Raw genomic sequence first — 14,350 nt, forward strand, 5'->3', positions numbered from 1 at the left:
TAATGCACTGGTGATTCTACTACTGTGTGTAGGGCTGGGCCTCCTTAGCATTGCCAGGCAGTGTTTAGGTATGGAACACCTGCAGATATGGGAAAGCTCATAGAGAAAGAGTTAAGAGATGTCTGAGATGTTGATTGGGACTGTGTGTGCGTCTGGGTTAGGAAAAGGTGATTCATGGATCAGGCTTGTTTTATGGAGCCTGGAGAACACTACTATTCCTCCATTCTAGATAAACATTAGAAAGTTGGAACCACTAGCTTTTGGAACGCCGCTCCTTCATCAGAAGAGGCACTCTGAAAGCTAGTACTTCCAGGTGAATCTGTTGGACTATAACCTGCTGTTGTGTAATTTTTAACTTTGTCTACCACAGTCCAACCGGCACCTCCAAGCTTTTTAGGATGGAGATGAGGAGAAATTTCTTCACTCAAAGGATTCTGAATCTTCTGAATTCTCTATTCTGGAGAGGTGTATAAGTGTTATCATTGATTATGTCCAAGACCGGCATCAACAGATTTCTAGATACTTATTGAATTCCTACAGTGTAGATGGAGGCCATTTGGCCCATTGGGTCTACACCAACCCTCAAAAGAGCTTCCCATCCAGAGTCACCCTATGCCTCTAACCCCATATTTACTACTAATCCACCAATTCTGGATCCTTGGATACTTTGGGGTAATTTAGCATGGCCAATCAAACTTTCCTGCACATCTTTGGACCGTCGGAGCAAACTGGAGAGCCTGGCAGAAACTCACACGGGACTCAGGGAGGATGTGGAAAATCCACACAGGCAGCCACCCAAGGCTGGAGTTGTACCCGGGTCCCTGAAGCTGTGAGGCAGCAACACTAACCACTCTGCCACTTAATGACATTAGGAAACATGAAGATAGCATAGGAAAATGACAGTTAGTTAGATAATCAGTTATAACTTAGAATAGCAAGCAGGTTTGAGTGACCGAATGGCTACTGCTGCTTCCACATTCCTAATGGAGCTGATAAGCACATCAAACATGGCTAATGAACAATTAAGATTATAGTTCACTTCATCAGTATGTTAAAACTATAGTTAATTCTATTTTGAAACAACTAAGGTCCCAATTGCAAATAAAAGAATGTTCACTGATCCAATTTTCAAATAACTTGCAGAATTCGTACATCAACAAGGGATTCTCTAAGGAACTGAACATAAATAGGTTAGAGGATTAAAGCTGACCCAGGAAGAACCTGACTGCAACTGAATTTTGAACAGGCTTGAATTAATCCTTTGTTTATGTTTTACATATTAAACTTTAGAACATGTTTTAACAAAATTGCGCTTACAACTTTCAGGAGCTTCAACACCAACAATAAATTGAAACAGAACTTCAGGGGTTTCATTCATAAAGTTCCCATTCAATAAGAAACTATGAATTGGCTATGATCATTAAATTAAGAATAACAGTTAGGCAAAGCTTAATTTATCACCTCAACAAAAAATGCCAACATCTATCAGCAAAGTCTTGCCTGTTGCATCTTTAATTCTGTCTAGTGGGACATGAACTACAATCAAAGCTAACAAAGCACAGCAAATTCTACCTCACTTTAAACTTGTAAATAATACAGTAGAAAATCAAATACTTGAATTCAGCAAATCTTTTGAATCCAGCTATTTGAACATTTAAAAATTCAAATTTCACCACAGTACAATAGTACGGAGATTCTTTGCGAGCACATTTCACTGAATAATCAACTATTTTAGCATGTATTGCTAATTTCATTTTATAAGCAATAAAATTAGTAGTAGTCATAAAATAAAAAGACTGTATTCTTGCCTTTGCTGGTCCTAACAAGGGTCAAACTAATTAAGACATCTCAATAACAACCATTTTAGATCTTTCATGGAATTGTTGCAACAATTGGAACTTTTGCAGATCTTGACTATTTCCTTTTAAATCTGATCTACGACTCTTGAACCTTTGTGATCTATGTACTTAGTTACAATGGTTTGTTACAAGTGTGTGCTGTCAGTATTAGTTGGTTGGTTAGTGATTGTTGTCGAGAGTGTGGAGCTGCAAAAACCCCGGCAGGTCGGGCAGCATCCGAGGAGCAGGAGAATGATGTTCCGGGCATAAGCCCTTCAGTATTCCTGAAGGATCTATGCCCGAAACATCGAATCTGCATGCTCCTTCGATGCTGCCCGACCTGCTGTGCTTTTCCAATACCACACTCTCGAGTCTGATCTCCAGTATCTGCAGTCCTCATTTTCTCTGGTTAGTGATTGTTCCCATGGTGACTGAATTAAATCATGTTAAGCAATCAATTTTATGTAAAATAAAAATCTGATGGAACTCAATTGAGTCCCAATCTTATCATTAGCATAGTCACTTTCTTTATACATTTTCAAGGCATTCTTCTGCAGCTACACTTGATTTAGCTTATCCCAAGAGCTCTGTTGCAAACCTAAATAAATTCACAAGACCATTAAATAGATTCACTATCTAAACTTGCTCAATAATCGTGGAACTGGAAACACCACAGATTCACTAACGATTTTGTTTCAAAAACTCAACTTTCGAAAACCTTTCTCATTTTGAGAGATTTGGGTAAATTAAAATGACAAGTCAGTCATTTGTCAAATAGTTAAGATTATTTAAGGAATGAGATCATTCCATCTTATGTAGTTGTGACACTGACATACATAATGGAACTGAAACAATGAGAAGAAACACATACCAAACCATGATATGCAATGCAATATAGACAGTCCCCATAACCTGCTGGTGCAGTGTTATGATGCCAGTCATACCTGCATGCCAAACTTGGTCTCACTGATCCTTCAGATAAATATCCTGGTATTTACAGAAGAATTATTCAAATATTTTAGCAAAGAGATGTCACGGATCTAAAACAGGTGCTAGCATTACTAATTTCAACAAAAAATAAGGATGATGAGATTCAAAACTTATGAACTAGAAAGCTGGAATCCTTATTGTTACACTGTTCAGAGAATCCAAACTGAAGGAAGAAGAAGAATTAGAAGCAGGAACTCTTTGAGTTCCTTTGCTCCAACATTTAATAAGATCATGGTTGATCTGACTGCTCCACAATCCCGCCTATCTCTATAATCTTTTTATCCCTCACTTAACAAAAATCTACGTGACTGTGCCATAAAAATATATAAGGACCCTTTTGAGGAGGAGCTTTCCAAAGACTTCCAATCCTCTCTGGGAAAATTATTTCTCCTCATAATCTAGGCCTTAAATGCACTACTCTTGACTAAACCATTCATACATTCTTTTCAAACAATTGTTAATATAGTTTTGAAGGCATATTTCATTTTATGCTTACTTTCCTCTTAACTATTCTTTCACGTTAGCTAAAAGGTGCAGGAGGAAGATTGCGTCTCTGATTTGTAAAGAGTTGCTAGCCAAGAATTCTGCAGATGGTACACAATTGGACAGCGCAGGTTTGAAACCGTATCCTGACCTGCACTGAATGAACATAGATGCAATACTGTGGAATACAGTTTGAATTGTATTATTTATGATTTCTATCAAGGTTATGCAAAATGCAGAGATGCTATTTTAAATTATACATCCACACAAGCACAGATAGAGACAGAAACATATACATTTAGAGAGACACACATCAATGCAATTGTAATTCCTGAAGTTTACTGCAAACAAGTTTGAACAGAGCAATGAAATAGCATGGATGTAAGAATGTAACTTAAAAGAGTAGGGAAATAAACTTCTGACTAAAGCAAGAAGAAAAGAATCCATGATTCCATTCTCAGAGTAAATGCTACAATTTGGCGGACAGCAGTGTCTTTTTTAAAAAAAATCACTGCAGGGGATATATTTTGATGGAATGGAGGTAAAACACAATGCGACCGGTTTGACAACTTCAATACAGCAGGCAAAACTAATGGCCCAAATTAAGTGTGTATGCAGGCATAAAATTTAATTACTCCTCTCTTCGCTCTGCTCTTAAATGTTTTCGTACATTTTAAAGTGAGTGGATGGACAGAGTAAAGAATGAAGAGAATTTACTTCATGGACTAGAAAGTCCCAACTTTTCCAAAAACATCAGTGCCCAAGAAAGCTAAATCTGTTGAAATGTCAATGACCACAACGGTAATGCCTGTTTTTCTCTCTCTATAGACACTGTCTGACTTGATGAGAATTTCTAACATTTTCCGTTTTTCAACCACCTAAAAATAGATATCCTCAAGCCACAACAGGAGAATTAAGCAAAGCTGGCTTAATTTCTATACTAAACCTTTTATGTAGAAGTGTCTGTATCATGACCATTATTCTCATCCTACCTCTTCGTACTGATACCACGTAGTACCGCTTTTGATGGATCTTGAGATCGAGCTTCCAGTTCCTGAACCTCTTCCAGCAAAGTTTTCCGGTAAGAATGCCAGCCTCTGGTGAACAGAGTTTTTAAGCAGTTCAGTATTTCAAAAAACAGGCAGAAAACAGAAGACATATGAAAAGCTGAGGGAAGACTTGTTTAGCTCAATTGGAATAGTTCATTGATTGTACTAAATGTCCATGTGCTACTCTCACACTGAGCCACATTGGGGGCTGGAGGTAGTGTTCCAAATACACAAGTGAAGGTGGGCTCCAAAATCTAAAAATTGCCTGGAAAAATTCATTCACTGGTGTAACCAATCCAAGAAAACTCAACTCCTAAATAAATAGAAAGGAATGGTAAGGACCAGCTCCTTCAAGGAAAGGCAGATTCTCTCCTGTGCTCATGCTAATAGTTTCATAGTGAGCATGAGAGAGAATGAGCCTGCAATGCAGGGGTGAGTGGCAGCAGTCAGCAAGACCAGGAAAAGTGGTGATGGGAATGGGCACCAATGCCAAGGGATAGTGGAGTGAGACCAAGAGCCATGCCAATTGGAGGCCAAGACCAGGGATCAAGGTCAAGGACCTGTAAAGCAAGGTTAGGGAGCAAGACTGAGGACCAAAGACCATTGGCCAGAAAGTGAACTGAAATAGCCATATTAAATCTTCTGGTTATAAGAACAGGTCATAATCTAAGAATTCTGGAGCAAGTAACTCACCTCCACACTCCTCAAAGCACAAGTCAGGTGTGTGATGACAAAATCTCTATTTTTCCAGATGAATGCAACTTCAACATGAATCAAGAAGCTCAACACCACCCAGGACAAAGCAGTCCACTTCATTACCACCTTATATCATATTAAACATGCACTCCCTCCACCTCTGACATGCAAAGGCAGTAGTGTGTACTAGCTACAAGATAGACTGCAACACCTTATCATGGATCAAGGCTTCTCAGACAGAAATTTCTAAGCTGGTGATCTCTATAAAGGCAAAGGACAGCAGATAGATTAGAACGCAACCACTTGCAAGTTCCCCTCCAAGCCATATACCATTCTGACTTGTAACTGTATCTCTGTTCCTTCACCATCAGTGGATCAAAATCCTAGAACTCCATCCTTAAGCGCATTGTAGGTATCCCTATACCAAATGGACTGCAGCAGTGAAAGAAGGCAGTTCAGCAGGATATCCAATGAGGTTGTTGTTAGTAGAAAAAATAAATAATTTAGCTTGGTTTTCAAAGATTATCTCAGGGATTCAGCTAAACCGAGCTAATGTTGGAGGCTAGCCAACATGCACTGGTGCCAGTCCCAAGCCAGGATAAATAGGAGGGTTCACAGTTGGAAGGGCAACCAGCTGTATAACCTGCTAAATCTCCCCCAAAACTCTATTTGATATGAAGCATGACAAATCAGCATATGGAGACCTCATATAGCATAAAAAAGTGTGTAGAGAATGGACAGAAGAATCCAGAAATATCAAGTGGCTTTGGCAAAAAAATAAACAGGTTAAACTTGGGCAAAAACTTGGCAGATGGGATATAATGAGGAAAAGTGAGGTTAAGCATTTTTGCAGGAGGAACAGAGGAGCTGAATATTATTTAAATGGCAAAGAACGGCAGAAAGCAGAGAGATTTTGGAGTCCTCATCTATGAATCACAAAAAGTTAGCATCCAAATTCAGTGGGTATTAGGGAATGTTGGCCTTAATTTCAAAGGGAATGGAGAATAAAAGTAGAGAGGCTTTGCTAAAAATATACAAAGTACCAGTCAGATTATAGCAGAAACACTGTGAACAATTTTGGGTCCCTTATCTAAGGAAAGATACAGTAGCATTGCAGACAGTTCAGAGAAACTTCATTATGCTGATACCAGGTATGGAGAAACTGTCTCCATACAGGAAGTTGAATATATTTGATCTGTATTCATTGGAATATAGAAAAGTGAGAGGTGCCCTTATAGAAACATACAAGATTCTTAGAGGAGTTGACGGAGTAAATAAGGACATTTGTTTTACCTTGTGAGACAGTCTATAACAAGAGGGCAGAAATGTAGAATAAGGGATTGCACATTTGAGAGAGAGAGAGAGAGAGGAGGAGGAATTTCTTCTTTCAGAAGGTAGTGAATCTGTGGAATTCTTTACCACAGAGGACTGTGGAGGTAGGATTGCTAAATGTATTGAAGCATGAGATAGATAGACAAATTTTTAATCAGTAAACGAATCAACGTTATAGGGAAAAGGCAAGAAAGTGGAGCTGAGGATTATTAGATCAACCATAATCTCATTGAATGGCAGAGAAGATTCAATGAGCTGAATGACCTATACTGCCTCTTTGTCTTAAGGTTTTAATATGGTCTAAGAACACAATGATATGGTTCAGTCATATCTGATCATGGATAGCGAAGCCAGTTTTACACATCAGGAGAGAGAAAATGAAAGAGAAAAAGAGACTTATAAAATGTTTGTTTTTTACATAGCATTATGGATTATCTTAGAATACCCCTACAATGCTTTACAGACTTTGTAGTCAGTAATTTTAAAGGTCGTCAATGCTATAATGTGTAAAAATGTGACAGCCAAATTATGCACAATTTGATCCCGCAAATAGTAATGAGATGAATGACAAGATCATTCTGTACATGGTGCTGGTTGAGGGATAAATATTGGACACGGCACAGGGAGATTTCTGCTGCTATCCTCCAATTTGCCATTTTCCTTTACATGTACCCAATGCAATAGACAAAACATTGTTTAATGTCTCATTCAAAAATGTCACATTTTGTTTATTAGCAGTCCTATGAAATATCTTGAAACAATTTACTGTCATAAAAAGGCTACGTAAATTCAAGATTTTGCAGTTCAATAATACTTACGCTCTCCAAACTACATCTTTTAGCAGGCACGCAATGGGCACAACGAACAAACCAAGCCAGAATGTCGCACATTTTACCATCACACCAGCCTGCAAAAGAGAAAATAAAGGGCAAAATAATCATCATTCATTGCAAGAGAAGAGATTGGCAGCAATTTGGAGGTTAGTGGAGCGAATCACAAGGTGAGGGCTGATGTGTACAGTCATTCTGGCAACCACTAAATCGGACTAAAAAGACTCCATTACTTTTATATCATCAAAACTGGGTGCAAGACAACATATTCTAATTTAGTTATGAAACACCTTTAACTATTGTACACGACTGATGGGCAGTTGCCTTGACAGCTAATTAGGCAGTTTTAAAGTGTTAAACACTTGAATGATAACAGTGCAACAGATCTGATTTATGTTGCATCATACTCAAGACTTAGAAGACTAAGGCCTTTGAAAACATATGAAGCTAGAAGTCACATGACATCAGGTTATAGTCTAACAGGTCTATTTGAAATCACTCAAGCTTTTGGAGCACAGCCGCTTCGTCAGGTGGCCACCCCAGTCCAACACCGGGACCTCCACATCATGGCTACCTTTGAAAATATATGGACTACCACACAATAAAGCGGTGGCACATTTTAGCCAAATACAGTGATGTAGTGGTAATGTCACCAGGCTAAGAATTCGGAGACAATGGCTAATGCTGTAGGAACATGGGTTTAAATCCCATCATGGTAGATGGCGAAATCTGAATTCAATAAAAATCTACAATTAAAGACTAATGACAGCCATATAACCACTGTTGATTGCCATAAAAACTCACCTGTTTCAACAGGGAAGGAAATTTACAGTCATTACTTGATCTGACCTAAATGTGACTCCAGGCCCATTGACATGGCCTAGCAAGCCTCTCCATTGTATCAAATCACAGCAAGGTCTTAATGAATGATTAAAACTGATGAACCGCAGGGAATTGAACAAGACACAGGAAATAACAATGGCAAACCCAGCTTGATGACCTTGAAAGAAGCCCCTTACTATCATCTGGGGGCTTGTGTGTGAAAATTGAGACAGCTATCCCTCAGATCAGCCAAACACAACCTGACAGTCGTACCCATGGATTCTTATCTTACAGATCATTTCCCAGATACTATGTGCAGTACATCATCCAGTTGACAAAACAGCCAACAGTAATGGCATAACAGTGGTATACAGTTGGGAAGCAGCTGCTCTGGAGGCTCATTAACAATTATCTTGGACTCCATGAAGTCTCATGGCATCAGGTCAAACAAAGTAGGAAACCTCCTGCAATTACTCCCTACTGTACTGTCTCAGCTGATAAATCAGTATTCCTCCATGTTTAATACTACTTGGAAGAAGCACAGAGGGTGGCAAGGGCACAGAATGAAGTTTGAATTGGTGGGGGAGGGGGAAGAGCACTTCAATGTCCATCACCAAGAGTGGCTCAAGAGCTCCAGTACTGACTGAGCACTAAAGCATGTAATTGCTAGGCTAAGTCTGTGGTGGGTTGCAGGGGAACCAAATGAAGGACAAACACAACTAAAACAGGAATTGCTGGAAAAAGTCAACAAGTCTGGCAGTATCTGTAGAGAGAAATCAGAGTTAACACTTCAAGTCTAGTGACTCTTCTTCAGAAATCAAGTGGAACAGATTGTAAGGATGCCCAGAGCAAAATATAAAGGGAGTAAGGCCAGGTATGTGAGAAATGAGTCAGACCTGATTAACCATGGATTGGGAGAATAGGGGAAAACATTCCTTGATTAAGGAAAAGCAAGCAGCCCTGTGGAAGATGGCATCATTGCAACAGATGCAATTTTAAATCAGTGACAACAATCAAAATTGTTTCACTTTCTTTCACCTAAAAAAAACTTAATGACAACTAAGATTGTGAAAAGTTTTACATAAATGCAAGTTTGATTCTCTTATGAAAAGCATTATGTGAAAGTCAAATAATGTTTTCAAGCATGCAATACATGGGTCAGTTACACAGCAGTTGTGTGCTTGACAGTTTTTTGGTGGCTTTAGAACATTTCTCCTCATCAATCCCCTGCTGTTACTATCCAATATTCCATAATTTAAATCACTAATTTGATTTTGGGACAAAAAAATCAGGCAATATTCAGTTTGAGGAGAGTTTAATTAAGAAACGTTATTCCAATGAAACCTACAGAATATGTGACTCCTAACTAAACTGAATTTCAGAAAGTTCAGTCCATAACAAAGAATGAATTAGATCCACAGGCAGTAAAAGCCTTACAGAATCAGTCCAAATAATCCAGGCATCTGTTCTATGTCTATAGCTGGCCAACTGTGGGAATTTACAAACGCCTGCTGTCAGCATTCTCACAGATGAGTAAACATGCAATCGGCAGTATCTGTGTCTCAAGTGACTTCAGCTGGAAACCCTGGACAGGAACTGTGCTCTGACTAGTAGGTCTCAGACCGCAGAGAAAGCAGCTGTTTCATGCCTCTTCAGCATAACCTGGCACCAGTACAAAAAAAAAGCCTTCACCTTAAGTCCATCCTGTTTCTGTTACATTTTCCTACTTTGCTTTTGTCTTCTGACCATGAGTACACAATGGCCCAAACTATTACTTTTTTGTTGAATTGTTGGCCTTTAACTCCCAAGTTCATTCAAGAGGGTTTTTTTTTGTGCAGTATCAGTGTTTTTAAAAGGGTTCATTTTGCAACTGCTCCATTCAGCAGCTTGGCCCAAAAGTTGGGAAAATTTGTTCCACTGGTGAAGGCAACTGAATATGAGTAACTGCTAAAGCTGGAAGCTAAATTAATATTCTAGTGGTTTGAAGGACATATCTTGAGGAAATGGTTTCATAATTGCAGTTTCTATCTGTGAAGCATTTCTTCTTGTCTGTAACCATAAGAAAACAGCAAAAATAACAGACTTATATGAAATAAAGTATCATAATCGCATTAGATTCTTGTTGATAACCCAAGTAAAAACTGGAAATCTTTACAATACATTTAGTCTCATAGCACATTCACTTTTCTAACAAGCAGTTGTCTTGTTTTCTCACTCAATATTCCTCTAAAAGGCTATGAATGCAATAATGAACACTGGGGTAAAATTCAGATAAAACTCTAAGCAATAATTATTATCCTTTTTTGTACAGATTTGACTGCAGTTCTATTTTTCATGAGAATTTTAACAGTGCAAAACCAGGAAAAATAAGTTATACACTAATCATGAGGTGTAATCTGGGCCATCTTGTTATGAGTCACTACTACTGATTAGATCACTTAATCACATGAGAAAAACTGTCACAGTACATTAGAACCCAAAAAATCTAAGAACTATTTTCTAATGCTCACTGTTAGCAACCAGAAGCAACTATAATGAAAAGAGGATACTGCTTTTAACAGATGTGCTTTAAAATATATTGCTGGCTATTGGAAAAATATTCAGATATGCTGAAAACTCTTTAATGAGTCAGATTGTAATGTCCAGAAAAAAAGTATAAACACTCATTCAAGAAAATAAATGAAATATCCAACAGTTAATCAAAAGAAAATTAGAGTTTACTACAATATTTTACAAGAATACTAAAATAGAAAATACAGTGATAATACTCTTTATTCAATCACTACATTTAATTATGCTAACAAAAGGTATGGAAATGTAGTGTGGGAAATTGGGATTTGGAATTGGTTAATCAAAACATTCTCCTTCAACATATCTTTCAATAGGATTGCACAGCTGTCTGTCTTAGACATGTTTGAGACCGAAAGAGCAATCTGCAGTACCATTGTATCCCTCAGCAGACAATGATCCTGTTAAAACTTCGACTGATAGCAATATGCTTTGAGGAAACAGTGGTGCTGAAGTGACTGAGATTCAACTAATGAATTTAATCAAATGGCAGAAAGAGAGGCAAAATAACTTTCAGCTGGGTGAAAGGCATTAAATTTTAGAATAAGTAAATGGTTTATTGTGCCACATTATTAAAATATTTTATTCCTTAATAAAATCTAAACATAATTTTTAGTCTATCTTAAAATGTGAAAGGATCAAACTTATGGGAGTGTACTTTGTCTTTTATTTTGCTCCTGCAGCAGCAAAGAGAAGAATGGTTCTCAAATAATTCCTATCTTCAGTCTGGTCAGGAGCAGGTTTTATTTTCACAATGCTCTAATGATGTATCCTGTTAGGATCATGTGTTGCTGGAAAAGCGCAGCAGGTCAGGCAGCATCCAAGGAACAGGAGAATCGACGTTTCGGGCATAAGCGCTTCTTCAAGAATGAGGAAAGTGTGTCCAGCAGGCTAAGATAAAAGGTAGGGAGGAGGGACTTGGGGAAGGGGCGTTGGAAATGCCCTCCTCCCTACCTTTTATCTTAGCCTGCTGGACACACTTTCCACATTCCTGAAGAAGGGCTTATGCCTGAAACGTCGATTCTCCTGTTCCTTGGATGCTGTTTGACCTGCTGCGCTTTTCCAGCAACACATTTTCAGCTCTGATCTCCAGCATCTGCAGTCCTCACTTTCTCCTCCTGTTAGGATCATGCCTGTCTGCCAGCATTGGGCTAAAGGAGATTTAAATGTTTTTGCACAACCTGGGAACAACAATGAATGAAATACAGCTCTTTGCATTGCTGGAATCTACTGACATGGAATTGTTGAATGAAACTGCTTTAGGATCATCAGAGGACGAGCCTAAATTACACTGAATATAGGAAGCTTGGATCCAAAAATCACTTGACATCAAATAAATAAAACACCAATCATGGAATAGCCTCTCCTGAAATAGTCTTCATTAGATCCTTCCTTTGAACTGATGTGATAGAATATGCCTTCAAGCTGATTTTAAGGATTTGCTACATAAAATATTTTGTCTTAAACTTCCTATTATCACCATTTTGCAAGTGGTTATCATGAATGCTAGTAAAAGCAATTTGTTGTTGTTACAAAATCTTTCCCAGGTTTTTGTTGATGCCCCCACTGAATTGTACACTAAGAGGAGTGCCAGAGAGACTCTGTCCCACATACATCAAAATTTAGTTAGATATAATATAGTTAGATTTATATTCTGAAGGTGCCAAACAGTCCACAGATATACATCATTTGAATGTGACATTGACCAATGTCAGTAGAATCACTCAACCTGATCTGATGTGAGCGTGCAATACTCATTTGAGGGTATAAGGGAATAACTTATATCTTGACCTGTATTGATAATGCATAGTTGGTAGCCATTACCAGCCTAAGCTCATTTTTAGCATACTTTGGTCTCAGTCAGAAAGAAAGAATATATAACTAATGTAGGTTGATTCAGTGTAGCATGCAATGACTAAGGGAGAAGTGCACTGATAGCAATGCCATTTTACATAAGAAATGTTGAAACGAAATCCCATCTGCTCATTCACGTACTTGTAAAACATCCTGTGGGCCTATTTAAAGAGTAAGGAGTTCTCAAGCTTTCTTAGCTAAAACTTATTCCTCAATAAACATCACCACAAAAGTATATGTGTGTACCAAATAGTTGATCTTAATATTTAATTGGACTGGGATCTGTTGCTTGAAAAGCCTGCAGATATTAACTGCAATGTCTCTTTTTAAAAATTTAATCAGCATTTAGAGCGGGAAAGCAGCTGGATAGAGATGCTAGATCAGTCTAAGTGATGCATTGTGGAAGGAAGTAAGAATATTTGTGGAGGGAGTAGGGGCTGGCCAACACTGGAATCTGATTACATTAAATAAGCTCAGTGGATCGGGGATTAAGGAGTGTTATACATGTCAGTTGATCTTTTGTTGAACTGAAGTTGGTGTAGTCAAATTTGCAAAGCATAGTATAAAGTAAATATCAGAAAATATTAGATGGAATATGCAACATAGGTCCAATTAAAAATATGCTCCCTGATCTCACATTGAGGCACAATGATTCAAGCCCCAGACTGTGCTGATTTCACAACAGTGGACTAAAGCAGACTTAAATATTTTTTGCACAACAATGAAGGAAATACAGCCCCCTCATTGCTGGAATCTACGTGGAATAGTCAGTGGAACAAAACTGACATCATCAGACCACTGCTACAATTTATCTCAGTTGTTTACTAGTAGGGAGAAAAACGCACACAGATAAGTTTGCCTTTCCTGTTCACTTCCTAACACCCCTTGATGGAAACTATATGCATTAACAACAAGGAACAGGAGTAGGCAAATTCAGACCTTTGAGGCTGCTCTGCCATTTAATACAATCATGGTTGATCTTATCTTGACCTCAACTCCAGTTTCCCGACCACTCCCCATAATCCTTTAACCTGTTACTAATTAAAAATCTGTCTCTCTCCTCCTTAAATTTACTCAGTGTCCTGTTGTCCACCACACTCGGGGGTAGTGACTGAATAACATAATGGTAACATAATATTAAGAGTGGACCGAATTCAGATGTGATGCTGAACTTTTGCCACACTAATCTGACATTTGCACTTTTAAGGCAATGACTGCTGTAAAATTTAAACCATTGCTTTGAAAAAAAGCAGAAAAGCTGAAAATAGAAATAACTGATTGTAAATTTAAAAAAAAATTGATTTATTTTAATCTCTGGAGTTCCTGACTAAAAAACATCACAGTTTCAAAATACTGAAGAGCTATTGTGAAACATGTTTCAGTGGCAGTGCAAACCTTTTAAAAATTAGGCTTCTGGATTTCTCATCTTCAACACAGTAGGAATCTATTTGAGACTGTATAAACTCTGTTTAATATGAAAGCTAGTTATTTCTTGCAATGAACTTTAAGAACAGCCTGCCCCATGCCTTGTTTCACAAAGATGTTAGAAACTGACTCCGGAAAATCAATGTAAAGAAAAAAAAATCAAAGTCCAAGTTGTATAGTTTTGGGAATGTTCTTCATTAAATAATTATTGTATTTTCTTTTCTATTTAACATACGTATCCATCCCATGTGACTTGATGTACTGCTCAATCATACAGCAATGGTGTCAGTGACTCTGTTCGATGTTTGTAAATGGGATCAGAATGTAGACCAGACAGAACTGCATTCAGGTAGATGTACAAACACACAAGGAAAATCATAGAATAGAACCCCAGAATGGGCAGCACTGTGGCACAGTGGTTAGCACTGCTGCCTCACAGCACCAGAGACCCGGGTTCAATTCC

General features: G+C 38.1%; 1 protein-coding gene across 5 annotated transcripts in view; it reads right to left on the reverse strand.

Moving 5' to 3' along the window:
- atp8a2 (ATPase phospholipid transporting 8A2) overlaps positions 1-14,350 on the reverse strand; it is a 567,355-nt gene that overhangs the window by 34,902 nt on the left and 518,103 nt on the right. For all 5 annotated transcript variants that reach the window (XM_043691978.1, XM_043691979.1, XM_043691980.1 and 2 more), the window contains 2 exons: positions 7,207-7,295; positions 4,304-4,408 (listed from right to left, as the gene is read on the reverse strand). In XM_043691978.1, the coding sequence (XP_043547913.1) occupies positions 4,304-4,408; positions 7,207-7,295 (194 nt within the window). The remainder of the gene's footprint in view (positions 1-4,303; positions 4,409-7,206; positions 7,296-14,350) is intronic.

Source organism: Chiloscyllium plagiosum, chromosome 6 (genome assembly GCF_004010195.1).
Source record: "Chiloscyllium plagiosum isolate BGI_BamShark_2017 chromosome 6, ASM401019v2, whole genome shotgun sequence".
NCBI classification, from domain to species: Eukaryota; Metazoa; Chordata; class Chondrichthyes; order Orectolobiformes; family Hemiscylliidae; genus Chiloscyllium; species Chiloscyllium plagiosum.